This window comes from Colletotrichum navitas, assembly GCF_030913465.1.
Source record: "Colletotrichum navitas strain CBS 125086 chromosome Unknown LY79scaffold_6, whole genome shotgun sequence".
NCBI classification, from domain to species: domain Eukaryota; kingdom Fungi; phylum Ascomycota; class Sordariomycetes; order Glomerellales; family Glomerellaceae; genus Colletotrichum; species Colletotrichum navitas.
The window spans coordinates 283,936-310,389 of NW_026850552.1; the positions used below are offsets into that span (position 1 = coordinate 283,936).

The following is a 26,454-nucleotide window of genomic DNA, read 5'->3' on the forward strand; positions in this document are numbered from 1 at the left end:
TCCCATCCCATCGCGTCGCAGCGCCTCACTCTGCCATCACCTTGCCTTGTCTACCTTTCGCCTCGACCACTTGACCCTCCGTCTGTCTGTCTGTCTGTCTGCCAGCGACGTAATCGTTGTCGGCCCCTTCGCCATCCCACTACCTACCTAATTACCTACTTGAACGACTCGCTCTTCTCCTTCTTCTTCGGCGCTACCCATCGCTTCTTCCTACTAGATCCCCAATTCGCCGGAGCGCGTCTGTCCACGCCCCTCCTTTTGCCTTCCGTACACTCTCGCGCAAGCCCTCCGCCGAGAATACAGAATTCACCCCCTGGACAGCAGAGGGGCATTCTTTGACAAGCGCAGGTATCCGACCACGCCGCTACACCCCCATAGCTACTACTCATCCATCTGCACGGCTGCAGGTACTTCAATTCTGCGCCGCCTGCCTCACCTCGACCAGGTCACTAACGTCGCTGGCTGTCTGCTGAATGGTAATTTGGCTTCGCACCCCCGGCGACACTGTCAGACGGTCGACGGCCGCCGGCTACCACCATCCATCCATCCATCCATCCATCCACCCTACCCTGCCTTGCCTTGCCGTTCCCAGTCGCCCACTTCTCCCCGTCCATCCATCACCTGTCTAACACCTTACCACCCGGCATCTTTGCGAACACCAGCCAACCATCCACCATCTTCCCTCCTTCACCACCGCGCGCGCGCAACTTCACCGGCGACAGCCTCCATTCTGCTCCCACACTTATCTCGCCTGTCGCGAAAAAGACGACTGTCTCGCCGTCTCTCTCTCTCTCTCGTTCGCTCGGATAATACAGAATATCAGAGTCTGCTCTTTGCCGCGCCGACGAGAAGGGTGTGAAAAAATCGCCAAATCCTCGCCACGCGATCGTCCTCGCATTTTACCAAGCAGTCGCTGCACACAGGCCCCTTCACCAAAAGAACCTACTTGTCGCGCCGCAGGCCCCAGGACACAGACCCTACTGACACTTTATTGGGTTCTATGTACGGCTTGGTTGTACCGACACTGCAACTCAACTCTTGCATTTTCATCCAGAATTCAGAGTTTCCTTAACCATACGCCCCTATACCCCCCTTCCGCTGAGAAGAGCGAGCAAGAGGCACACAAAAAAAAAAAAGCTTCCATTCGATTTCTTCTCAAGTCCTGTCTCCCTACCCGTTATTACTCGACACCCTCCCGCCAGGAACATCTCAAAGCTTTGCGCCAACCACATGCACTCATAAGTCTGCCCTGCAACGCCCAGCGCACCCTCCCTCCAAGACTCGGCGCTGCCCTCGACGCGACCCAGCCGGGAGGCTTTCCAGCTGTATCAAGACACGTCGTCGTGGTCCTGATCTCAACGAACCTGCTGGGAGACGTTTGCGCGCTCAATGTACTCCACACAGCCGAACGGAGCCGATAGTGCGACAATCAACCCAGCTGCTCTCAACTCTCCTGGTACGTGACTTATTTGCTCTTCAAGGCCCCCTCCCCAGTTTCACACCCCCGCCCGCGCTACCCAGCCTGCCCGCTAGCCGTCATCGCATTCCACTGCGAGGCCCTGGCCGTGCTGCTGACCAAATCTTCTCTCCACGCACAACCACTCGCCTGTTTAAGCCGTGGCTATGACCTTTCCCAACATGGACATCTTTGCCCTGTACATAATGCTTACAACTTCGCCCGTCACCTAGACCTGCTCAACGCAACCACTCGCGGCATCAAAAGAAGCCGCTCTCCAGACAACTTTCAGGGAACTGTTCTTGCAGTTGACGCTGGTATGGTCTTTTTGTCCCGCGCGAAACCCCGTCGTGCTTGCGCTGATTAGCATCCGCCCGTGTTACCTTTTGCTTCCTTTCCACTATGCGCAACGCGATACAAGCTAACACTGGTGTCTCCTTTGCAGGCGACTCTAACCCGAGAAAACGTGGAAAGCCAATGAAGCCCAGAACATCCGGAAGCAATTCCGAGACCACCGGCCCAGCCCAAGTATCCAACATGCCTCAAAACATCCCCCCTCCGCAGACCCCCCAGAACCAGAGCGCGCCGCTCCCAGGGGGGCAAGCCGTCGCCTACGCGCCCGCGCAGGCTTCACCTCCGCCAAAGACCACCCCTACAAAGACCACCCTCAAGGCCTTGCCTACTGTCAGAGACCACACCACTGACCAGCTAAACCCCGCCGGCGACGAATACCTCCCGAGAGAAATCGACGAGTTTGGAGAGAAGAAGGTGATGCCCAACGGTCAGCTCCTTGGTGGCCGTGAATACCGATGCCGAACGTTCTTGGTCCCCAACCGGGGTGACAAGTTGTTCATGCTAGCGACCGAGTGCGCGAGGGTACTGGGATACCGAGACTCGTATTTGCTCTTCAACAAGAACAGGTCGCTCTACAAGATCATCGCCAGCCAACCCGAGAAGGATGACCTCGTCAGCCAGGAAATCCTGCCGTTTTCTTACCGGTCGAGACAGATTGCCATTGTCACAGCACGATCAATGTTCCGCCAGTTTGGGAGTCGTGTCATTGTCAACGGCAGGAGAGTTCGTGACGACTACTGGGAAACCAAGGCCCGCAAGCAAGGATTCACAGAGGCCGACCTCGCCGGCGAGAAGCGCCCCGGAGCTGCCAAGGCCAGAGAGGCCGCTGCCGAGGCCCAAAACCAGGTCCTTCTGGGTGGCCCTCACGGTGAAATCGTATACAGCAACACGCCCAGTCAATTCCCCGGCGCCCCTCAACCCCAAATCGTCCAACCAGGTATGCTTGGAGCGCCAACCGGAACCACGACCAGAATGCCCGTGATAACACTAGGATCAGAGCTCAGTGACAGCCGCCCTCGCGACTACAGCGGGATCCTCAAGGGCGGCCCACGCCAGGAGATCACCGGGCCGGCTTATCAGGACCAGACGCGACCTGCTCAGATTGGCGAGGTCCACACTCAGGCGCACCACGCCGCCGAATACAATCGGACACTGAACCAATCGCGAGATATGCGCGGCGACTACCTCCAAGGCATCTGGAGACGGCCACACGAGCAGCCGCAGTCGGCGAGCCTTGCCCAGAACGTCGCCACGAGTGACGCAGCCGCTCCCCCTGCACGTGCGACGCAATCCCCACACACATCGACAAGCAACATGCCGCAGTCCGGCATCGTGCCTACTCAGAGCCCCCAGCAGATGATGATGACCGCTCCGCCGTACTCTCAATCGATCCATGCGCAGAACCCGATCAGCCAGGCCCCGATGAGAGGTATGGCCCAACCATCTTCCCAAAAGAACAACAAGCCAACGACTTTGCCTGCAGCAGGAAGCACGAGCAGCATACCGCAAGGCGGCGCTCAAGGCTATCACTACCCTGGGACTGGCCAGATGTGGCCTCAAACGCAGCAAAACCCTCAACAGCACAATTACTCCGGGTACACGACGCAAGGCCAGCAGTCTCATCAGCAACCTCCAGCTCCTCAACTGCGACATGCCAACAGTGGCGTGCAGCCGGCGATGCAGTTTTCGGGGATGCCCGGCATGGGACAGAGCTACGGGGCTGGCCAGGGGATTTACCCCGCGGATCAGACTCCTCGCCAGTACATGCCTCAGCCGAACCAAGGATCTCCGGCTGTTACACAGGCTTGGTCCAACCAACAGACGCCTGCGCAGTGGTGGACAAACCAGCCTCAATGAAGAAAGCAGGGAGTCGAAACACGATGAGCCAGTCTCTCTCTCCCTTGCACCTTCAACTTTTTTTCAACAGCGTCATGTCAACACATTTTTCTATTCATTATATACGCGGCGGTGACTCCCTGGCTTTCGCCGGTTCGGCAGACTTGTTGCTGCCCTTCTGAAGGATACCCGAGCATACACTTAGGTGGAGGCTATGTGCTTTTGGGCCGCCGGCCTGTCACTTCGTACAGCATTTTGGCCAACAAGTATGGATAGAGGAGTCGATGGAGGAGGGGGAGGGGCGATCCGGGAACACATTGCCTCAGGTCACCGGGGGATGGGTTTGGCCCCTTCAATGTATTTCGTTTCCTTTTTACTCGATTTCTTTGGGTTGTTTTTTTTTGTATCGAGGGAGGATACATTGCTCACTTCGATCGCCCGTTTCCTGGTTCGATTCTCTCGTCCTCTCTTGACGATGTTTGTCTTTTGTTTTTCTTCTTTTTTTATATCTGTTATTCATCTCTTCTCTCCTTTTCTCGCCGTTAACACACGGGCAATTTCGACTTCAATTTGATACCAACACCGTCTTCTTGTCGCCGACTCGCTTCGCGCACACCATATTAGTTTAGTCCCCCTCGTCCCCTCGAATACGACTTCAGGAACACTCAATTGACGCGTCTTTTTCCGTCACACGTTGGAACTCGCTTTATCCGACAGCGGTCTGCAGGCATTACGCTGACAATTTCGCACTTCGGCAATCGTCTGCCAGCAACGGCTTGACCAACGACGGCGGAAAGTGCTTCTACAAAGTTGTGCATAGAGCCAACACATTCCAACATCCATGACGAGGCGATGAAGCTTTCATGCCGAAGACCATTCCAAGCACCCGCGACAATGGCATTGGTGTCGCGGTATCGATCGGGTCCGTGCCGTACGGCCGAGCGCGTCCCCGATTTGGAGACGAGGACGAAAGCAAGGACTACAAGGGCGACACGCTACAGTATGGTTTTAAGGTTCATAAACAATCCGGAACTCGTCCTTTTCGAACACGACAAGGTCGCATTGGGATTCTAAGATCGATATGGACGAGGGGCCCACTGTCCCTGCACATTGGCGGTCGAATGATTTTGGCCTTATTTTTTGTGTCGGCCGATACGGCAGCATCGAAGGAGTTGTCTCTTTGCTAGGGCGGGACATGCTGTTTGCCGTTACGTTTTGGCTATCAGGGACCTGGGAGGGAAGCGTCATCGTCCGACATCGGGTGGGATTTGTTTCGTTTCTTCCACGCTAAGGGCACGGAGGGAGGGCTTCTTCAAGTCGTACGGGGGCCGTATCGATCGAACACTCTACTAGAGTTGTTCAGTTGGGCATCTATTTCTTCCCTGCATCATTATTTGTACACTTGCTTTGCGACGACCGTTATTTTATTATTATTACTTTGCGTGGATAAGGGGGAAGGGCCATTTGGGAGACATGGGCCCCCTGGGCCCCCCGTTGCAGATTTAGTTTTCAGTCTAATGCAGATGTGTTTCTTTTTTGAATTCTAACCTGACGCCTTTCCCATCAAGTGTTCTGTGTCTTGGTTGGGACAACTATTTAAAGTAGGACGAGGATGACCGGCAACAAACTGCCCCGTAAGATGCATGTGCCATCTGGTCGTTCTCTTAAAGTTTTCCCGCTTGGAGAGAGGGGGTGTGTGTCAACGAAGGAAGAATAAAGAGAGACCAAGGCTTCTCGTTATCGGGACGAAAACCGTATGTTTCGAGACAAGGGCAAAAAAATGGAAAGAAATAGAAAGGGGTCTGTGTGGCAGCCTCATCGATGTTTATTTTTCACCTGTTTGGATCATACCAAACACACACACCCTCCTCCTCCTCCTCCCCCTCGTCCTCCTCCCCAGCCATGCCGCCGGGCTGTTGCCGCTTTACGAGCTTCACTCCCCCACCCCCCTTCGTCTCCCTTTTCGCTTTGTCTCGTAAGCGGCAGGGTTGCAGCATGTACCGGGTGTTTTCCTCGCAGAGGGTTGGTCTCACGTGCTTTGACGACTCGGCCGAGGAGGCCTTGGGACAGGGTGAGGTGGAGGTAGGGGGCTGCTGTTGCGAAGCTTGTTTGGCGATACCCCTCGGCATAAAACGCCACCAGCCTCGACGTACGGAGGTGTCCGTCTACTCAGGTCCCCGAGGGTGGAGGGGGGGCGGGGGCGGGGGCAGGCAGGTTTGCCGTTCTGCGGGGAGCGAGAGGGCGATCATGGGTGTTGACGGCACATCTCAAGATGCATTCGGTGCGCTGGTTTTGCCTTGCTTGGAAAGACATAGGCTGTCCATTGTCTTTATGCGGCGTGCGTCTGTGTGCGTGTGTGCTGGTCGCGTGGCAGAGGCGGGGGGGAGGAGACCATGGCCCGGTGATACGGGGCGGCTGTGATGCGGCTCTTTCGAGTGGGGGAGTGTGGAATGTGAGCCATCCCGCCGGGCCCGTCGGGCATAAGAGGGGAAAATGCCAACACGACAGCCGACGCTCTTTACTAAACGGCCCGTCTGACAGATGTATGCAGTAATGCTCATTGCTTGTCGTGAGTGGGGGGTATGACCGTCGCGGAGAGAGGCCGAGCCAAGGGAGAAGAGATGGACCTCCACGGGCGGGGGGGACCTTCGGGGATCCTGTTGGTGTGTGGATATAGGCCTCTGGTGTGGCGTCAAGCCATCAGAGGCGATCGGACAGCCAGAGTTTGCCGTGTTTGTTGGGCCCGCATTGTATATGGTTCAGCCGTGGCCGCGGGGAAATCGAACGGCCCATGCCTTGTTTACCACGTATCTTTATGCCTCTGAACAGTGATGGTCGGCAACGTTGGCGAAGCAGAGAGGCCCCCCTCCTTAATGCTGTTGATTCAAGGTAGAGATATCGACATACACACACACACACACACACACATACACAACTCCCAAAAAAAAAAAAACACGTGAGAAACACCTCAAGGCCAATCTCATGCATCCAGCGTGGAACAAGTAGACTGGGAGAGGAACGTTCCGATAGTGGCCAACGGAAGACAAGAGATGATATAGCCTTTACAAACACCCGACGTGTTTGAATTGCGCATTTCGGCAAGCCGGATATCATACTAGATTGGTTTGGGGGGGGTAGGAGGGCTCAGGCCTTCCGTTCCTGCGTCCCGACCATTTACTGTCGTCTGAAATCGCCTCGCAACAAGACAAGCGAGAGGGAAGACATGGGCCGTGATTCTTGTGCGGTGGTGGTCACGGTGGCACAAGCAGTGGTGGTGGTGGTGATGATGGTGAACCTACTGCAGTCGTCAGAAGGGTTTATGGTTAAAAATTGGAGATACTTACTAATGTAGTCCCGGCTTTCCCATACACACACTCACACACCCACACACAGCCCTCTTTCTCGTGTTGATCGTTGCCCCCTTTCTTACATAGGTACGTTCACCACAATGCACGCAACCTAATCCCCCCCCCCAAAAAGGGGGGGTTTCGCAGGGCACGCGCAGTGTACTCGGCAAGCAACTTTGCAGCTGAGAGAAGGGCAAGGAAGCGAGACAGTGATATTGCCGGCCGAACCGGAGAACGCAAGGCACGATCCCTTTTGCCAGCTATAATCTAGCTGGCCCACGAACTGCTGGTCTGGCTGCCGGGCTTCTCTTAAGCCGTCCAGCCGTCACCCCAACCACCACAACGACCCCCAATACTGCCCCCCCTCCTCTATCCGGTCTACATGATGGCCGGTGGGGGGCCTAATGGCGATCCCTGTTCGTCTGTGTGTTTGTGCGGCTCTGCTTCTCCTGACATCTCTGGTGCGTGCGTGCTGTTTTGTCTCCGCCGAGTCTGTTGCCCCTGGTTGGTTTCGAGATGGTACCAGCTTCGGGGAGAAGTTTTCCTAGCAGAGGGAAGGAGAGCGTCCGCTCGCTTCGTTATGTCTCTCAGGCAGCATCGATGCGGACGGGTCGGAGCAGTAAGTCTCCAAACAGCGGTCAGGGTCAATGATTCTTCCCCAAATATGCACTTTATAAGGGAGAAATGTATATTACCTGATAAATAACAAAACAGTCCGATTTCTTTCTTTCTTTTTGTTGCTTTCCTACCGTTACCCAAACGGGGAGCCTCTTGCCCTACTCCTCTCCCTCCTCCTCCTCCTCTCCCCCCTCCTCTCCCCCCCCAAGCAGCCTAGACCCGTACCTCATATTCTGAACCTCGTATTCTCGGCGATGAGCCCGAAACCTCGTTCATTTACAGCCAGGGGTTCGTCCGAGCACGTTTCCCGGCCTAGGCTGTCCAGCCCGGAGCCGGGATAGCATGAATCATCGAGGTGACCCGTCTAGTCGCTCTCATCTCCATCGAGCGCCTCATCAACATCGCTGCCCTCGCCCTTCTCCTCCAGCGCATCTTGTGTCTCGTCGCCGCTGCCCTCCCCTTCCTCCTCCTCCTCCTCCTCGTCGTCGTCGTTGTCGTCGTCGTCTTCCTCGTCGTCTTCATCAGCCTCCTCTTCGTCCCCTTCCTGATCCTCTTCGGCTTCCTCCTCAGGCTCTGTCTCGGCGTCTTCAACATCCTCGTCAACGGTCATGGCGGAATCGTCTACACGGGCCTTCTTGGCCCGTGGAGCTGTGTCGGAAGATGCTGTTGTCATGACGCTGTCGTCGGCATTTGAGACGAGGGACGCATCCGCTGCCGCGGCCCCGGCCGTCACCCCGGCTGCCACGCCCGCCGCCGCGCTTCCACCCTTCTTGGCGGCTACCTTTTGACGGTAGCTGTTGCGTTTCGCCGACTGGATTTGGTTGTATTCTACACATCAGATGAGTAACGTTGTACTGCGTAAATGGCCTCGGAGAGTCATCGGTGAGACGGATTTACAGCGGGGGTGGGTGAGTGTAGGTGCAAAGAGCGGGTGTACAAAGAGGAACAGGCAAACGCACTGGCAAACTCCTGCTCCAAGGGCTCACGCAGGAAACCGAACTCAATGTCGTCAAGGGCCTTGAAGACATCTTCGGCGCTGACGGTTTTCTTGTTGGCGTTGACAGTGATTTCATTGGCACTGCGAGCGGAAAGCCGGTCAGTTCCATCAGTTCCTCTCTTCCCCAACAATGAGATGTAGAGGCTGGAGGGGGTTTCTCTCGGACAAGACATCTCACGAGAGATACCGCAGGGATGGGAGGGACAGAACGTACTGCGCGGCGAGATAGTTGATAAAGACAGTCGCGCTCTTGCTCATGGCCAGGACAGCATTGCCCTGGATCTGCGTATTGGGCGGGAGCACGCCCTTTGCTAGCCTGGTGATAATGGACTTGGGCAAGTTGAGGTCCTACAAACCCAAGTCAGTCACGACCCACACCCCATCACGGCGCTGTCCGGGCATCGGGCAGAAGGATAATGGCACGTCATGACGAACCTCGATGGTGAGCGCATCCCTATCGGCCTTGGCCATCTTGTCGTGGGTCTGGCTCTCCTTCTTCTCCGAGCCCGCGTGCGGCACCGTCGTCGTGGTGGTCAGCGGCGTCGTCGATGACGTCTGCCGCATCGCGGCACCGGCTGAACCGGGCGTGACGGCGGCGCCGGCGGAAGGCACGCTGGACGGCGTGGCGGAGGCGGAGGCAGATGCCGATGTCTTTGCCTTTGCCTTCACCTTTGCGGCCGACGACGGAGTGCCGGCGGCGACGTTGGCGCCGGTTTTGGTCGCGGAGGCCGGCGTGGCGGCGGGGGCCGGGTCTTCGTCCATGACGATGAAGCGTGCGTTGGATACGTCGCTCCTGCGGCTCGCGTCGCTTTTGCGCGGAGGCATTCTTGTCGTGTCGTCCGAGGTTTAGGGGAAGGGGGGTGGAGGAGGGCTTTGAGCCAACAAGCAAGCACCAAAAGCAGGAATTAATGTGGGGTGGAAACTGGAGGTCCAAACCCCCTTGGGAGTTGGTTGTTCTCTCTGGGTTGCACGCGGGCGGGACTCGTGGGATCGGATGCGTTGTCGGGTGGGCTGGGTGGATGCTTGCGAGCTTTCGCCTCGGGGGAGGGGCGTCGAGTTGTTGTTCGTCGGCGATTTGACGAGGCGCCCAAGTTTTTCACGCTCACTCAGGGGAGATGAGCAAAGCGGGACGGGGATGTGGTGGTGTGTGCTTCCTTTCCTTACGGCCAGGGATTGTTATTTGGCTTCCACGCCGGGCTATCAGACTTCACTAGGTAGATTGCCGTCATAGGCTCAGTATGGGCGTCTCTCCGTTGCTGTTGATGAGCATTGTGGCTAGGTAGGTAGGTATTCACCGTGGACAAGGCGATGCTCAATTGGGGGAGGTTGCGGCTCGGGGAGTCAGTCAGTCGTCGGCTAGCGCGTCCACGTCGCGATTCTGGCATGCATCCACTTCCGAACACCAACGCGTTAAGTGCGTCCCTCTTTCCACACGGTACGTACCTCGATACGTACCCAAGTCGCTGTTCACTACCTGGGTAGGTACCTACCTACATAGTAAAAAGACGACAACATTCCATACCAAGGTACCTAACTTTCCAGCTATGGATATGTTGACAATGTTGTATTGGTGTCGAAACACATAATCAAGCCGCGTCTTTTTTTAATTTTTATCTTACACTCATTGTCCACTTTCATATGAGCTTACAAGCATGAACAAGCTCTTGATCCCTCCGTTACATCTCCCATGTCTAATCTCGTCCGCTCCAGTCCTACCGTCGGCATCTTCTTGATACTCTGACTCGTATACGCAATCTATCTCTCTCAGTCGAGTCTCCACAGCTCCGGGAGAGTCTAGACTGAATCGACATGTCCCCAACATCTGCATTCCGGATTCTCCTTCATCTCACAGACTCACTGGCCGGTGTCAAAGCATGAAACACACCTCGCCGTCTCAAGCTTTCTCTGTCGTGGGTCCGCAACCCGCTCATTTCACTCGTACGTTCAAGCAATAGCAACTTCTCAGATCCCCTGTTAATCCTCGCTCATCCTTTAAGTTTAGCCAAGGGCCCAACCTGGTCAACTTTCCACACCATAGCAAGCCGCACCGTTTGGCCCATCCTGGAACGGGCTCCAATGAACTACTTGCCAAGTCGAACGTCGTTCCGGGCATCGGACCAGGGTTCCAACCACGGAACAGATCAACCACCCCCCTCCTCTTCCAATACACCTTGGCACATCTAATCCCCCCGCCCCGCGTAGGCATGTCAGTATACCAAAAGTAAACAAACAACGATGGGGCAAGGTGGTGTCGATGATCATCATTCCGTACTAAAGAGATGATGAGATGACGATGAAAATGATGATGAAAATGATGATGAAAAGAAAAGACGAAACAGAGGAAGGGGAAAGCAACAAAAGAAACAATCCCATCCCCTCCCCCCCCGCGCCCAAAAAGGCCAACAAGTCTCAAGAAGAAGAAACTCCTTCTTCATCACGCCTTTTTGCCCGCGTGCCCGGCGACACTCGCCGACCCAGCGCTGGGTAGGGGCTCATCGGCGTTTCAGCTTCCTCTCCCGTCATCGTATCCGACGTCCTGGGATGGCAGGTGTCGCATCCTGACCTTTCTTCCCCCCCACCAGTGTCATCGAGAAAACCTTGGGGTGATGGTGGTGGTGGTGGGGCTTCGGGTCGGGAGCGTTGCCCCTCCCGATTGTCGGCGCAGTCAATAGTAATCAACCAAGCTCAACTCTCCCCGACCCCGGTTGCTATTTTCCCCTCAAGTTTCACCCGGCGAGCTTACGGGGAGGGCGAATCTGTCAGCATCCTGGATACATGCCGATCGCATGCGTCCGGACGAGCTTACTGGCTAAGTGTGAAATGCCATTGCCACGGCCATAGGTATTTGTCGCTTTCTCGACTCATTGACGGCATCTGCCCTCGTGCCAACGTCACGACGGCAACATGGCAAAAATAACAACCATCTGATTGCCAATATATGAATTTATTCGGCTTCAATTCGGGCCTTACTAAGACTGCCCGGCAATAATGTTCAAGAAGATAAAGTAAAAGAAAAAGTGGCTGCGTTGCAGCTGTAGCAGACCGTTCTCATCATGTGGGTATATCCTTCACCATTCAAATGTGGTGTTCCAAGATCCATATTCCAACACCGTATTCCAAAAGACCGTAAGGGGAGGGGAGATGCCGTCCCAGGCATTAAAGCTTCACGCCAAGGTAGATATTGTGAAGCGACGCATAGTTGTTCAGTCAAAGAGAACATACGGAAAGGGTAAATCGTAATAAACTGTGTGCGCAAAGCAAAGTCTTCTGCGCCTCCGAGAAGAAGACGCACCACTGAGGTACTCGACAGGAACGACGGCGGCGGCGGTAGCGGCGGCGAGGCCAGCACCCACGAGCTTCCGTTCGGGGATGACATGGTTTGGCTTCGCTCACTATTCCGGCATGTCGTTGTTAAGCCACATGGGGTTGTAATTAGGTACCGTCCGTCGAGATGTGAAACAGACATCGACGAGATAGCACCCCACAACTGTCTCTAGGCCCGCGGGAAGAGCGCAAGGGCTGAAACCCATGTGTTTGTTTAGCGTATGACGAATTCTGTTATCCGCAGGGGTTGCGAAACATTAATGCAGAAATGGTAAAGACGAGTTGTAATGAAGGACGCGGCGTCAGCGATCCGTTCTGGACCAGCATGCGACCTCAATCTCGGTGTTGGAGTTTCTTTTTTTTTTTTTTTTCTCTCTCTCTTTCGGGGCTTCAACCTACGGCGAGTCCAATTTCTGCTTGCCGAAATAACGGACGCGGAGAAAGGCCGCCCAATTGGAGTTCCTCGCCTAGTGATAACCTAGGAGGATTCGCAGAAGAGGAGTAGACACGTCGATGCTTGCCATCCGAGTGTGCGGAAGAGGGCATGCGGGTGTAATGATCGGCGGATGCACGCGGTGAAAGCTCCATATCAATGTGGTAACCGTACCAGTGATCCCGTAGACTACCGATACTGACGCTGCTGCGGGAGCTGCGATGCCTACCATGGCGGGGGGACAACGGTGGAAGCTTGGACAACCTCGAGTTTCGGCGCTTCGGAGATGGGATAAAGGCACGGTCACCTTCAATGGCGTCATCGGTGAGACCAACACGGGCGTTGGGTGCTCTTGCTAGGACAGAAGCCTGGGGAATATCAATGCTCTTCTTGTCCATGCTCCGCTTGTGGTAGAGGGCGCGTTGAGTCGTTTCAGTCGAGATGCGAGGATGGTGCTGGCTATTGTCCTGGTAGACGATCGTGCTGGACGGCTTCTGGACGGATCCAGCCGCAGCCGAGCCATGTTGATCTTGCTCGTCGACAACGATGGTGGTGCACTTCTCAATCGTCCGGCAAGCCTTCCAGGACTCGATTTCCTCGTCATCGATGGGAGTGTTACCCCGGCGGCCGAACGGGAGGCGGCCGCGGCGGTACCGATAACAGAGGTAAATTGCCCCGATGATCATGACGACCCCGAGGAGGGAGAGCACAGTGCTCAGAGCGATGACAAGACTTCGGTTGCCGCCGATGCCCTGGGAAGTGCTGTTGTTGTTGTTGTTGTTGTTGTTGTCGCCCATAGTGCCGTCCGGTCTTGGCAGAGAAGTTGGCGCTGAGAGTGTCGGGGGTCTGCCGCCGGCATCAGTCGACTCAGAAGCTGGCGGCACCTGGGTTACAATGATACCGGGGTCCAAGGAGCTCGACTCAGGAAGGCTGGACGAAGAGCTCGGCCTGGGAAATGGCTGAAATAGCCAGGGCGTTTGTGTAAATATAAGTGGCAACGAGCGAGCCGGTTCCGGGGTCGGAATAGAAGGTGTGAAAGCGGGGTCAAAGAGCAAAGTGGTTGTCGGCTGGCCAACTTGGGCCGAAGAAGTTGCAGGTGGTGCAGGTACTGTGGTCTGCGAAGACGAAGGCAGTGAAGGTGATTCCGGCGCAGGCGGCGGGGACGATGGCGGCGGGGACGATGGCGGCGCGGGCGCAGGCGGCGGGGACGATGGTGGCGGGGCCGATGGCGGCTGGGGCGCGGGCGCAGGCGGCGGGTCAGGAGCCGCGGGAGACAGGACTGGGCTCCCTGGATCAGGTGGCTGTTCCGGCTTTGGGGCTCCTGTGTAGCTGGGTTAGCTTTAGGTTCCGGCGCACAAGTCTTATAAGAGCAAGATGAAAATGAGATGGCCGCGAGTGTCAAGCAAGACGACGGATTTGAGGGCTTTGCTGGCAGGAAGGTCGTAGTCGCAAGAAGAGGCTCATGGGCTGAGAAGAAAGACGGGTTGTGTGCTTCGTGATAAGGGCTACGCTGGGCGACACCCTTCTCGTCCCGCGGTGCCAAGAATCATCGGGATACTCGACGGTGCTTCTGCCGCCATACGCTCTCCTAGGGACGAGAACAGGTACGGGATGGGTCTCTAAGACCAGACCGAGCATCGATCGCGGAATTCGTCGGTGGGGTTTCGCTCAGGACCATCCTTGCCTTTTCCTTTGCCCTTGCCTTTGCCCTTGCCTTGCCTATCACCATCCGGGGGTCCAGCACCTGGGGGTTCAGCACCTGGGGGTTCAGCACCTGGGGGTCCAGCACCTGGGGGTCCAGCACCGGGGCCGCCGCCGCCGACCTGTCGCAATACAAAAGCCCGGGTTGGAAACGACGGCCCTGCCAGCCAGGCCATGGCCAACAACGTTTTGGTCGTCGACATTGTCCGGTATTACTCCTCGTATGCGATGGATCGTACGGGCCAGCCCGGTATGGTGTTGTATATCAGACAGCGCGGTGCTCAGATTGCGGGCCAGGACTCGAGCACGTCTTGGAACCATCGGCCGTGACTTACACCCTCAAAACCGTGCCAAGCCCAGGTTCTTTGGAAGATGGAGCCTGGTGGGCAGACAAACATAGAAAAGGAAGCAAGGGGATGGAAGAAATGGGGGACAAACGGTTGCGGCGTTGAACTTCGGGACCACGAGCAGGTCAGGTCAGTTCAGGTTTCACGACTCCGATACTGAGGTTGGGAGCCGGTGAGCGGCCTTCATGGAGGGGAATAGGAAGGCTGAAGGCGAGGGAGAGAGAGAGAGAGAGAGAGAGAGAGAGAGAGAGAGAGAGAGAGAGAGAGAGAGGCTCTCGGAGAATAGGACCGGAGAGTGCGGACAGGTGCGGTGGGTTATGTATAAACTTGGTCCCGACATGGTGTGGGAAACGCAGTGGATTGTCCCTGGCTTCTTGGATGCAGCGCTTGCAGCAGCACTGACATGGGGACGATGCAAAGATTGGCAGGCGGTGGCACCTTGGACCACCTTTGCAGCCATACGATGTACGGATGGATACACAGGCACACACTCATCTCACCAGAGACGAAGAGAGGATCGAAGTGGGAACCTAGGTAGGGGAGGGATAAGGTGTGCAACCGTGCACGGTCTTGGAAGCGACGGCTCGTGAATAATCCCGCAGGGGGGGGGGGGGGGGGGATGCGGGACCATTCCGGGGGGGTGCAGCCAAGATCCATGATGGAGAAAGTCGGGTACCTCGGTGTGGTGTGCGGGCGTGAGAGGGAATGAGAAGCGAGAATAGTAAGTGGTAGTACGGAGTAGTAGTAGTAGTAGTAGGTGGTGAGAGCGAGTAGTTCAGATGTGGGAGAAGATGGTGGTTGGTGTCTAGTCGAGTGGAGCTGGTCCGTGGCGAGTGGAAAGAAGCGAACGTGAGCCGGACGTGCTGCACACACACACAGCACGCAACGAGTTCAAGACAGTGGACAGATCCGAGTGGGGCTTCGGATGTGCAGGTAGATACAGTACATCGTACCTACGAATACCGGTACACCACGAGGGCAAGTGGCAGGGGTGTGGTGGTGGTGGTGATGGTGGTGATGAATTGGAGGAGGGAACAGGGTCAGGAACAGGGTCAGGAACAGGGACAGGGAAGAGGGGTTGGCAGCAGAGGAGGGGTGTGTTTGAGCACCCAGTGAGAAGGTGAGCATGAGTGTGCGGAGGCGCCCTTTGCGGTGCCTGAGCGAGCACGCACATTCGGACAGTCATTGGATGAGGAGGGAGGGTTGCGGTGTTTCTAATTTTCGACTTGGCTTGATTTGACTGGGCGGGGACTGGGGAGTGGAAGTGATGACGGGCAGGCAGAGAGAGGATTAGGGCGGGAATAGGAGCGTGGAAGACGTGATCACACCTAGGTAATTCCTCGCCGTTAGGTAGGTAGAGTAGACACTAGTAACCACCTACCTACCTACCTACCCAACCTCACGCGCCGGTCTGTGCACCTCTAGGCGGTGAGTAGCAGGCAGGAACTGAGCCAAAGCTGCGACGGGCATCGCCTCGTGCCTGGACTTGGGGGAGAGGTCAATGTCGTCGGAACGGGTTATCGCTCACCGCACATGACGTCGAGACGTAAACTACGATGCACACACATTCCGTACTAGTACATACATACATACAGACAGACAGACAGGGGCCTGTTGTTCGGGACGGCCAAGACACGGCACCGCAGACAGACAGATTTGTCGGAGATTTCTTCCTGCTGCCTGTACGCGTACGCCAAGTTGCAAGGCACAAACAAGGGCGCCCGGCCTCATCTGAACGGCTGGCTGGCTGGCTGGCTCTGACCGTTGTCGTGTCTCCTCGACGACCTCTCAGAAGGATTGGAAGGCGCGCCAGTCGGCAGACGGATGCGATGCTGCCCGAGCTGGGACGGACGAGGGCGGATCGGATGCGTTGGCTGGTGCCATGTGGCTCTGTGCTGTAATTCTGACCGCAGGTCGCCCCTGTCCAAGCAAGCAAGCTCCAAGCCCTGGCCGGAACCAACAGCAAAAGCAAAAAGGCGCCTGCCGGCCGGTATGATGGATGGATGATGGATGATGGGCGATGGGGCGATGGATGATGGCGTTTGAAACAGATGGGCGAATGGGCCGTGCTGCAGATGCTGGGTTGCTTTGCCAGGTATCTAGTCTACGGTACTACCGGTATGTAGTTTACACACTGCGTAAGAAAAACGGCGAGGAAACATTGAGGAACGGCGGAAAAGAAACCATGGCTGGGGTCAGAATGGATTCTGGGGCGCCGCACCCACACCCGTCTCAGTTCGACCCCCAACCCCCGATCCCATTGAAATTTAAGGTGCAGCACGGAACGAGGACGGACCACGCAGAGAGAGAGTGTGTGTGTGTGCAACGTGCAAACATCGGGCAACCAACACCACCCACCCCTGAGTTGAGTTGGGACCCATCATCTCTGCTGCGGGCGCCGCTCGGTCCGACGATAGGAGGGAACGGATAATGCTAATTTGGGTTCACAGTACAGATACGGGCACCAGATAGATGGACAGACAGGCAGACAGGCAGACAGAGACACAGCCGCTTGGCGCAAGCACGTCGACAATGAACAACGAGAGAGAGGGTAGCGGGGACACCCTGACTCCACAGTGGTGCAGAATCCAATTATAACTGCCTCTTGAAACATTTCGTCAAGCCAGGTGAAGCGCAAGGTTTGTCAAGACAGCTAGGGCAAGGCAAGGCAAGGCAAGGCAAGGCAGGTCAAGCGAAGCTCGAGGCACAAAAGGCAATGGCAATCAATGCATGTATCTATGCATCTTGCTTACGCGGCGTTGAACGAGGAGGGAATCATTCAGCTGTTTGTCTCTCTCTCTCTCTTTCTTTCTTTCTTTCTTTCTTTCTTTGTTTCCTTCCTAACCCTTGGCACGGACACTCGGTATACTACCACCACACACACCCCGCGGTTGTATTGATTGTCACTACGGAGTACATGCTATATGTATGGGACGTGGTTCATCTCGCGGTCTGACCTTATTCACCATTGTCCCATTCCCCGACGTCTGTCACAGACAGATCTCGGCCTCGAAACCCTCCGTCGTCACTGTCACGGATATATATCTGGAGGCCGTGCTGGATGGAGCCTGCGAGGACGTACCCCTCTGTGCATACACGACCTAGGTACTTGGGTACTCCATGTCTGTGTGCATGGTAATTACCCAGGTATCTAGGTATTTCTGGGCGTTCCGACCACTGACCGGACGCTAAGGTAGGTACTGTACCTACCTACCTACCTACCTACCTACCTACCTACGCTAAGAAGGTGGGCGATGGATAGCCTACCTACCTACACCACTCACGCACGCACGCACATGGCACAGATGCTGACTCCAACTACAACAACACTCTTTTGCCAGTGCAGCTGCGACTCTGCAACTGCATCCCAGCCACCAGGAACACTCACACTCACTCCGCTGCGCAACGCCTTATGCCCGTAGCATAGCAACCCGCAGCCAGCCCTCGTCACTCGCCAGCCACGTCACATCCATCCGACAGGACACGGCACCAGTGACAGCTCGAGCTGTTGCTCGGTATTAAGAACGCAAGAACCCAGAGAACCGTCGGCAACGGTACCGATGCCTGGGCCACTCGTTCAACAGACCATCACCACGCTGACCGGAATCCACGCCCGAGAGGGTGTCGACGCCGCCCGTCGCCATTTGTGTGGCCCGCCAAGTCACCTCCCCCACGTCTCGTGCCCGAAGCGGTGAGCGAGTCAAGAAGCCCTGCCGAGCTGGCCACGCGGCGCCAGCCCGCCGTACCACAAACACCAAAGTTGCCCGGATCTTGGGCCTAGATTTGGGATACCCTGGGTTAAGGATGGGATGGCAGGCATCCTGGATGATGATGATGGTGGTGGTCATGATGATAATGGTAATGGTAATGATAATGATGATGATGATGATGATGCTGCCTACCTGCAACGGCATGCCTGAATCTTTCGTCCTCCCGAACCCCCAAGCCGCGCCCACAATACTCTGTACCCGATCGTCATTCGTTTCTCCTTTGGCTTACTACTAGTTTGTGTAGCCCAATTAAGCATGCCACCTCCGCCCCCAGCGGCCTGCGCTGAAACAGCCTTCCGCTCCTCCTCGTGATTGATATTAATTGGCCGAGCCTCAGCACCAAGCCTGCTGCTGCTGCTCATGGCGGTAGCGGTTAATAGGCAGACACATTGCGGGTCTGCCCACAGGCCCCCGAAGTACTACACTGTAACTAATATTAATTATATTAAAATAATAGATATATTTGGATATTCTGATTAGTTAATCTAGTTAATATGGGTCCACCACATCCTCCGCGTTTTTTCAGGGTCAACTAGACTACCTACCTACGTGTAACAACAGCAAGTTAATAACCTATTACTACTAACCTATTACTACTAACCTATTACTACTAACCTATTATTAACTATATTATTTATTACTAATTAACCTTTTACCTTATTATTATTGTTTTCTTTATATTACTATAGTATTAGATATCCCTCTATTAACTACTAGTAAGGCTAACATAATTAACGCGTTAAATAATAAAATTATAACCCTTTAAATACCTTTACTGCCTAACTATAAGGATAATATAGTTAACTTTAACCTAGAGGACTTTTAAAAAAAGCTTAATAGTAAGAATATTCTTTTTACTAGCTTACCTACCTATTTAACTATTTACTTTATTAAGACTTACCTTATATATCCCTAAGACCTAGGCTAGCCTTATTATTATACTTAACAACCTTGCTACCTACTGCAAGTAATACTTTTACTTTACTAAGCCTATAAAAGTAGGCACTACTAAATTTAAATAAATATAGGCTTTTATTAGTAATTTCTTTAATTTAACTAAAGCTTAAGGCTATACCTCTAGTAGTACTACTACTACCTACTATTACTGCCTACTTTAGTTAACTAAAGCTAATAAGCCTTAAGGTAGTAAGGCTATAATAACCTATAACTATACTATATAGGTAGGCACTAGTTACCTTATATATACTAAAGTTATTAAGTAATAAATAAGTAACTTTACTATAATAGTAGTTATTTTATAAGTTAGCCTAGGCCTTTATAACTACCTACTTAAACATCTTAATTAAATCTACCTACTATAAGGTATTAAAGACCTTACTACTAAGCAAGTTACCCTTAGTTATTTACCTACTAAAGTCTACTATATACTCTAAGGCTACTTTAGCTACTATAAGGCTATTAAGTAAGCGCTAGTAACTATAGGTAGCCGTTAGCTTTCTTACTAGGCTATATATAACGTAGGCTACTACTAGCTAGCTACCTACCTTAACCTTTGCCTTGTTAGCTATAACTATTTATAGCACCTATAAGTTACTAAAGCTAAGGCTTATTACTATACCTATAACCTTTAATTTTAGTATTATATAGTCTAATATACTAATAAGGTAAATAAAAGGCTTACGTAGGCCTCTAAGGCTAGCCTTATATTATTATAGTAATATAGCCTTTTTACTATAATAAATACTACTTACTAAACTAACTAGCTTAGCTAGCTACTTTATATAGTTATAGTTAAAGATACTATAGGTAGCTAGATACTAGTTAGCTACTTTCTTACTAAAAAAGGTAATACTAATATTATTACTACTTACTTATATATATTAAAGGGCTAAGCTAACTAGTAGTTATATTACTTTTTTACTAATAATTTAGCTATTAAATAATACACTATATATAATACTTTTTATAGCCTTATAGATAGTAAGATAAAGGTATTATACTTCTTTTACTATATCTACTATAAAAGAACCTTTTACTATTGTCTTATAAAACACCTAACTAGCCTACACTATATAATCTCTACGTTAAAATATTACTATATAAGGCTAAGTTATTATAAATCTATTACTACTATAATAAAAAGTTTAATATATAAGGAAGCTGCCTATATTAAAAATAACTAGCTACTAACACTTAACCTCTAGGCTAACTATGCCTATAACTATTTACTACTACTACTCTAGGCTAAAATAATTAACTTACTTAAAGGCCTTTATAGCGTTATTAAGTGTAACTACTATTATATACTCTAGTAATTTAGCCTTTAAGAGGCTATTAAGTATATTAACTATATTAATAGTAGATACTTTACTACTACTAAGCTATACCTTATAAACTTTTATAGTAAAGTCCTCTATAAATAATAGGTCTTGCCTTATCTTTTTTGTCTACCTATACCTATATAAAAGTTAATTACTAGTAAACTTTATAAGGCAAAGGTAGCTACTACTAATAGTTTAGATTTATATTATAATATATAGGTAGGTAATAATAGGCTAGTATATAACTATAGCTTTTATAAGTAATAGGTTTTACCTTACTAATATATCCTCTAATAGGCTATAACTAAGGATAACGTTATAGGCGCCTACTAGTAGTAATAGATATAGGGCTAAGGTAAGGCTAAGTATAAGATATATAAGGCTTATAAGGTATACTATATACTATATATAGCTAACTATAAAGGTATTCTTATCCCCTCTAGGCTTACTGTTTAGAGCTATATAGAGGTTTTATTAAATTAATACTATTAACAAGAGGAGGCCTATTATAATAAGTAACCTAATTACCTTACTTAGTATATAATATAAATAGAGAAGGCTATTACTTAGCTAGTAGGTCTTACACTTAATAATTAGTAGTAAGGCACTTTAGTTAGCTATAATAGTTAATTTATACTTTTTAATATTATAATAAGTAACCTAGTAAAAAATAGAAATATAAACCTTACTATTAATAAAGGGATAAATAGTAGTAATATAAAGGAGGAAAAAAACAACAGCTAATGCAGTAGGTAGGCAAGGTGTTTATATATAGGTACAGATGTAGGTACATCTGTGCTAGCCCCCCTAGTATGCCCCCTATACTGCCTTATTGGGTTTAATGCTGACTTCAGGAGAAATAGGTGGCCACCAGGGCAAAAGTCCCTGAGGTACGCATGCGCACAGATGCCAGCCCCGCAATGTGTCTGCCTGTTAACCGCTACCCTCATGGCCTCTCGCAAGGGGTCTTTGTTTGTATGACAGGTTCCGAGTGGGCTTCTGCTCCTTCACGAACCCTCCCGACTAACTTAGGCTCTGGAGCCTCTATTGCACATGGAGGTTTGAAACCCGGCCCTGTTCGGGACGACGTCTAGATCGGGCAATCGTCTCGCTGTGCCATTTCCACCGTGGGCTCCATGGTTCTCAGGGATCGCCTGGCGTGCCAGGGTCGTCGGTACATGCTGCAGCGAATAAGCGTCAGAATGACAGCGGCCAGCTTTCCAAAGTATAACTGTTCAATCTCTCGAGCTCCATCATGTGAGTATGCAAACGGCGGTTCGTGTAACCCTGGGGCCGAAGCACCAGAGTACGGGCGGAAATCAATTAGGTATCGGCACCGAGGCCTCGTCGCCAACGGCTCTCGTTAATCTATCACTTTTCTGGCCGTGCACCTCGAACATGGTCATATTCTAGGACATCTTATCGTTCGAGCTGGATTTGATATGTCGCTACCTCGTGTAGCGGCCTCCCAGACGAGAGGATGCCTCTGGATGAGGAACGCTGAGAATCTCGGCTGAGAGAATGTGTGTCTAGAACGGTTACACCTTCTCCTCCGGGCCGTGATCTCGAGCATGGCAGTTCCTGGCACGCATCGTAACAGGTTTTCACAATCCTGTAGTACTCTCAACCCAGCACAGTGCATTGTGCGCAGCCGTGTTGCGCTGTCTGTAGTACCTAGAAGGACACCCGGCCTCGTGGGCACGCTAGGCCCTGAACAAGGATGCGACAGAGAGGGAGCTTCGGAGTGTTTTCCCATTCAGAAGCACGAGGGCAATCAAAAACGGAACTAGTGTGGTTCGTGCGTGTGCCGCGCCTCTAGAGATGGATCAGGGCCGGTCCGTCGATGGTCACGGGGGCTCGTGCGCTATACGTTCGACCTAGTTGCTAGGTATCATGTATGTAAGCGAGCACGGAAAGCCAGGGACAGCCTGGTATACCGCTCCCAGTTCGACAACGAGTCACGGCTATGGCGGCTCCGCCTTTGCCCATGCTCGCGAGAACCGGTTCGCGATGGTTGAGACAGCATCCAGGTGACTGACTATACTACGTAGGCTATCGTTCAGTAATAGCTCACCCGCGCCTCATGCTTGCTCGGGGTCTTGGTACATCATTCCATCCAGGCTCACCTAGACACACCCGACTGGCCTCTGGAACGCTTAGGTATTTCCTCACGCCCGCTGTCTTGATCACTTACCCCTGGTACCTTGCATGCCGATGCAGCCCTCACTGACCGGCACATGTGCAGGCCTCGGGTCCCTATCCATGATCTTTACCCACTTTGGCTTCCCGCAGCATCAAGCGAGTAAACGGATTGGCTGGGTTTACACCGTTTGCGATTGGCGACGCCGCGTTTTTTTCTTTTCTCTTCTTTTCTTATTCTTCCCCTCCTTCTCCCTTGGTCATTCTTTCTTTTTTCTTTTATGCTCCTGCCCTTTAGGTAATCCGGTCTGTCCTGACGGTAAGACGGTCGCCACGATGCTACCGAGCTGGGAGAAACAAGCCCGCTTTTTGACATGAAACTATCGTACATTAGCACATACACTGGAGAAGATTGAGGGTCTGGTGATGATGTCCATCAAGCCATTCAGTGTCGAGGACGGAGCCGCTACCTAGGGGCATAGGACAAGCTACGCCGCATTTGACGTGGCCCCCGCAAACGCCACACGAATAGAACGGCGTGATGGGCAGTCAGCTCCGGTTCGCCCCCCTCCCCCTCCTTCGCATCGAGGCGGCCGGCGGCAACGGTGGTGTTGGTACTGGTGCGATGTTCCTGCGGGCGGGTTGGTGTGGCGCTGAGACGGACGGCCTCGCCCTCGAGGAGCCCAAGCAAGTAATCCTGTGCGTCCATCAGAGACATGCCTCTTGGGCGGTGAACGATAGTCAGCACAGATCAACAGCCCTGCCTGCCTTGTGGCATCTCGCTCCGACGATGGTAATTTGCTTCCGTTCCCCACCTCACCGCCTACGCTTGCCACCACCAACGCCCACCACCAACGCCCATCCAGCTAGCCGAGACGGCATATCTTTGTCGACTGCCGACCTGCCTGCGTCATGGTTGATGGACAACTCCCGGGCGGATCCCAGCTGATACCCGGGCCATCACAGTCCCGGCCGAACCAACATGTCGTTTGCCTGCCGGTCGGACTACATCGAGCTTGGTTCGGTTGGTTGTCTGACAGCGGAAATAATCCCCTGCCAGACGCAGCCGACACCAGTCTGGCCCCGAGGTTTCGGATACGTTCAGCTCCCTTTCCCACACGAGCCAAGGCATCTACCCCTCCTCCCGCGACACTGCAGTTTATCACCCCACCAGGCCTCTATCGACAAACCGAACGCGCCATTGACAAGAACCCCTCTCTATTCTTGCTCCCCTTCCACCTCCAGGTTTCATTCCGACGCATTCCGGTGGACGACAGCACAAGTGTCCTGCTTACTTGAGTCAGCTACGTGTTCCAGGCCTCTCCCAAGGCCTTGGGCTCCCCAGACGTTTGCGTATCGTGTGCCGCTCGGCTTAGTACGGATAATGGCTATCCGCGCTGACTACGGGTACCGCAACGAGGCGCGGCCCCGGTCAAACCCAGGCTTACGGCGGAAGTGCATGCATGGCGAAGCGTTCAGGCCAGTAAGCGGCCCCCCAGCTTGGGCCAGATCAAGCATATCCAAGACGGCGTATGCTTGCTGGATGCTAAGCAACGTGCCATTTGCTTTCTCTGCCTTGCATTTCAACTTCATCAATCATTCCAGAGAGGGCCCCCGTGTGGAGATCCCACCGAGGCGTCGGTATCGTCATGTCAGGGCCCTGTCCATGCCCGCGCGGGGATCGACGCTGCTTTGCTCGGTTAACGACCTGTGGAGCCCGTGTCGATTTCCTGCCGTCCCGTGTCCACAGCCACGTCGTGAGCGTTGGAGACTCAAATCTGGAACACAGGTCCGCTGGCTGTGGATGGATGTCGGACAACTTTTCCGCTTGTAGACAGGATCATGGATGGACCGGGGGGGGCGCGGCTTGACACCATTTGCCAACTACGCCAAGCTAGACTACGCTGTATGTACTAACGACCATGTCAGCGCTCACACTACCGGGAACATCAGTTCGAGCCTGGCTTTGGGCGGATCTTGGTGCCACCTGCTGACCATTTTGCGGCTTGAGAGGTGGAGAGCCCCGACGATGATGGTGTGCTTTAACGCCGATTCACCGCTCTTTCACCGTGCCTCGATTCGCTGTCGTTGTTGCAAACCGCATCTTGCATACTTTCTCCCTGCGTTAGTCTCCCCCCCCCCCCCCCTTCCCTCGCCTGGCCGTCGTCATGGTCTGGCCCAGATGAAGGAGAAGATGCCGTAGAGTTACTGCAGGGGAAACGGACATGGAAAGGCATGAATCGCCGTTTCCCAGCCCCCACGATGTTGTTGGTGCGCCCTGCAATGCGATAGTAGTACCACGATCGCAGCCCCTCCTCGGGCGTAACCCAATGACTTGCAGCACACGTGAAGGCGGGACCGCCTTCTTCTCCAGCCACGCATTCGCGGCGTTGAGGCTCTTCCCAAGTCGGTTCAACACAGCACTCACTGCGCAGCATAGGACGAAGAATTACGCATCGGTTTGATAGATTGGGAGAGTGCTGGACCCCTTCATTTCGAGTCGAGCCGCTTTTGTGGGTTCGTCAAGTATTCACAGACCCTTCCCTGTCCAGCGGGATTGGCCGCCAGATGATCTGCTCGGGAGCTTGATCTCAGGTTAGTCCCTGAAAGATAACGACGACCACGGTTGCTAGCCCATGGAAGCATTCCACGCGATGCATCCAATCGCCCGCCACGTTCTCCGCTGTCCTGAAGGCCTCGAACCCCGAAAGTTGCGTCATGCGGCACAACTCACGGCTTCTTTGAGGGCCCGAGGGCGAGACGAGTCCGGCCGGTGGTCAATCTAGGGGGGGGCCTGCCAAGCTAGATCACATTAGATGGATGCCAAGGAACATTCCGCATGGCACATTTGCAACGGCGCAACCGCTGGCGCTTGTTTCTGACGATGGTTATCCTGAGAGGGACTTGTCTACCACGGGCCGTCCGCATGGTATCGACCAAACCGCCGCTGGTCTGGCGGAAGGTCCGGTGTTTCTGATTCTACCATCCGTCCGCACCCCCCCTCAACACGTCTGCTACTCTGACCTCCGATAGGAATTTTCCCACGCACAGCGAGCGACCGATGGAAGCTCTCTGTGCATATTTTTGACTAAGCACTCTCACCGCCGGCAGGTGGGAGTTTAGATTGCACGTTTCTCTCGAGCGGCCAGCCACATGGTCTTAGATCTGGGGACCAAGATGCCCGTCCCCGTAGAGAGGCGGTCGATCCTGTTTCCACGATTCCACCGTTGCTGTGATGTGATGCATTGTTTCATTCGGGCTTCTGCAGTGGCCGTGGGGGAAATACGATACCTTCGTGCCCCAACAACTGTCGAGCACGACATCTGCCTGATGCAGGTTGTTTGGTTTGCGTTCAGGAGCGCAGCGAACACGAAGCGGGAGTGGCCATGCTACCTCCACCCATATCATCTGCAGCGGGCAGCGTCATAACGGCCTTCCGCACAAGCCTGCTGGGTGGAGAGGGAAACATGACCGGTTCCGCACAAGAATGCAACCCAGCATCTTCGTCGCGGTCATAGGTCCTCGGGTGTCACGCTGTCAGGTAGCTATCATACCACGCCTCCGAGGGCCATTCTTGAGCACGGCTGAGGGCTAGTCTCGTAAGCTTCTTTGCGCGCGAGAGAGCGCAACTTGGCTTTGACGCATCGTGTAGAATGGCCCTCAAGCATAACGGTATAGCGCAGACTAGCGTTCGGGTCGATCAACCCAACCCCCTTCTTTTCTTCCCCTAATATTACCAGACGGAACTCTGACCAGTTTGCTGGTGGCCTTGATACCGTCAACATCGCCCGATACATGCAAAGGTCCCTGCGGCAACCAGGTTTCCTTGGCGGCCTTACACGAAGAGGTA

At 53.4% G+C, this 26,454-nt stretch overlaps 7 protein-coding genes across 7 annotated transcripts; 3 read left to right on the forward strand and 4 right to left on the reverse strand.

Moving 5' to 3' along the window:
- Nucleotides 1-1,389: 1,389 nt before the first annotated feature.
- On the forward strand, nt 1,390-3,667 carry LY79DRAFT_507109 (chromatin remodelling complex subunit; the record flags this gene model as incomplete). Its single annotated transcript, XM_060553788.1, has 3 exons — nt 1,390-1,456; nt 1,690-1,773; nt 1,902-3,667. 3 exons carry the CDS (start codon nt 1,390-1,392, stop codon nt 3,665-3,667), a joined length of 1,917 nt encoding a protein of 638 aa, XP_060418674.1.
- A 97-nt stretch (nt 3,668-3,764) lies between these two features.
- LY79DRAFT_322429 (uncharacterized protein) lies at nt 3,765-4,437 on the forward strand. Its single transcript, XM_060552423.1, has one exon. The coding sequence runs from the start codon at nt 3,861-3,863 to the stop codon at nt 4,218-4,220; it is 360 nt and encodes a 119-aa protein (XP_060418675.1). The 5' UTR covers nt 3,765-3,860; the 3' UTR covers nt 4,221-4,437.
- Nucleotides 4,266-4,569, reverse strand: LY79DRAFT_322422 (uncharacterized protein). Its single transcript, XM_060552422.1, has one exon. The coding sequence runs from the start codon at nt 4,483-4,485 to the stop codon at nt 4,312-4,314; it is 174 nt and encodes a 57-aa protein (XP_060418676.1). The 5' UTR covers nt 4,486-4,569; the 3' UTR covers nt 4,266-4,311.
- Nucleotides 4,570-5,150: 581 nt separating this feature from the next.
- LY79DRAFT_322385 (uncharacterized protein) lies at nt 5,151-6,207 on the forward strand. The gene has a single exon (XM_060552421.1). The coding sequence runs from the start codon at nt 5,468-5,470 to the stop codon at nt 6,065-6,067; it is 600 nt and encodes a 199-aa protein (XP_060418677.1). The 5' UTR covers nt 5,151-5,467; the 3' UTR covers nt 6,068-6,207.
- Nucleotides 6,208-7,975: 1,768 nt separating this feature from the next.
- Nucleotides 7,976-9,433, reverse strand: LY79DRAFT_576271 (uncharacterized protein; the record flags this gene model as incomplete). Its single annotated transcript, XM_060559779.1, has 4 exons — nt 7,976-8,439; nt 8,571-8,689; nt 8,823-8,956; nt 9,044-9,433. 4 exons carry the CDS (start codon nt 9,431-9,433, stop codon nt 7,976-7,978), a joined length of 1,107 nt encoding a protein of 368 aa, XP_060418678.1.
- Nucleotides 9,434-12,322: 2,889 nt separating this feature from the next.
- Nucleotides 12,323-14,464, reverse strand: LY79DRAFT_576272 (uncharacterized protein; the record flags this gene model as incomplete). The annotated part of the gene is made up of 3 exons (XM_060559780.1): nt 12,323-13,313; nt 13,992-14,188; nt 14,402-14,464. 3 exons carry the CDS (start codon nt 14,462-14,464, stop codon nt 12,323-12,325), a joined length of 1,251 nt encoding a protein of 416 aa, XP_060418679.1.
- Nucleotides 14,465-21,202: 6,738 nt separating this feature from the next.
- Nucleotides 21,203-21,415, reverse strand: LY79DRAFT_539572 (uncharacterized protein; the record flags this gene model as incomplete). The annotated part of the gene is made up of 1 exon (XM_060556827.1): nt 21,203-21,415. The coding sequence occupies one exon, from the start codon at nt 21,413-21,415 to the stop codon at nt 21,206-21,208; it is 210 nt and encodes a 69-aa protein (XP_060418680.1).
- Between the last annotated feature and the right edge of the window lie 5,039 nt (nt 21,416-26,454).

What these genes read in the sequence shown, in the direction of transcription:
- LY79DRAFT_322429 (XM_060552423.1), top strand. Translation starts at nt 3,861, where the DNA reads ATGTGCTTTTGGGCCGCCGGCCTGTCACTTCGTACAGCATTTTGGCCA.
- LY79DRAFT_322422 (XM_060552422.1), bottom strand. Translation starts at nt 4,485, where the DNA reads ATGTTGGAATGTGTTGGCTCTATGCACAACTTTGTAGAAGCACTTTCC.
- LY79DRAFT_322385 (XM_060552421.1), top strand. Translation starts at nt 5,468, where the DNA reads ATGTTTATTTTTCACCTGTTTGGATCATACCAAACACACACACCCTCC.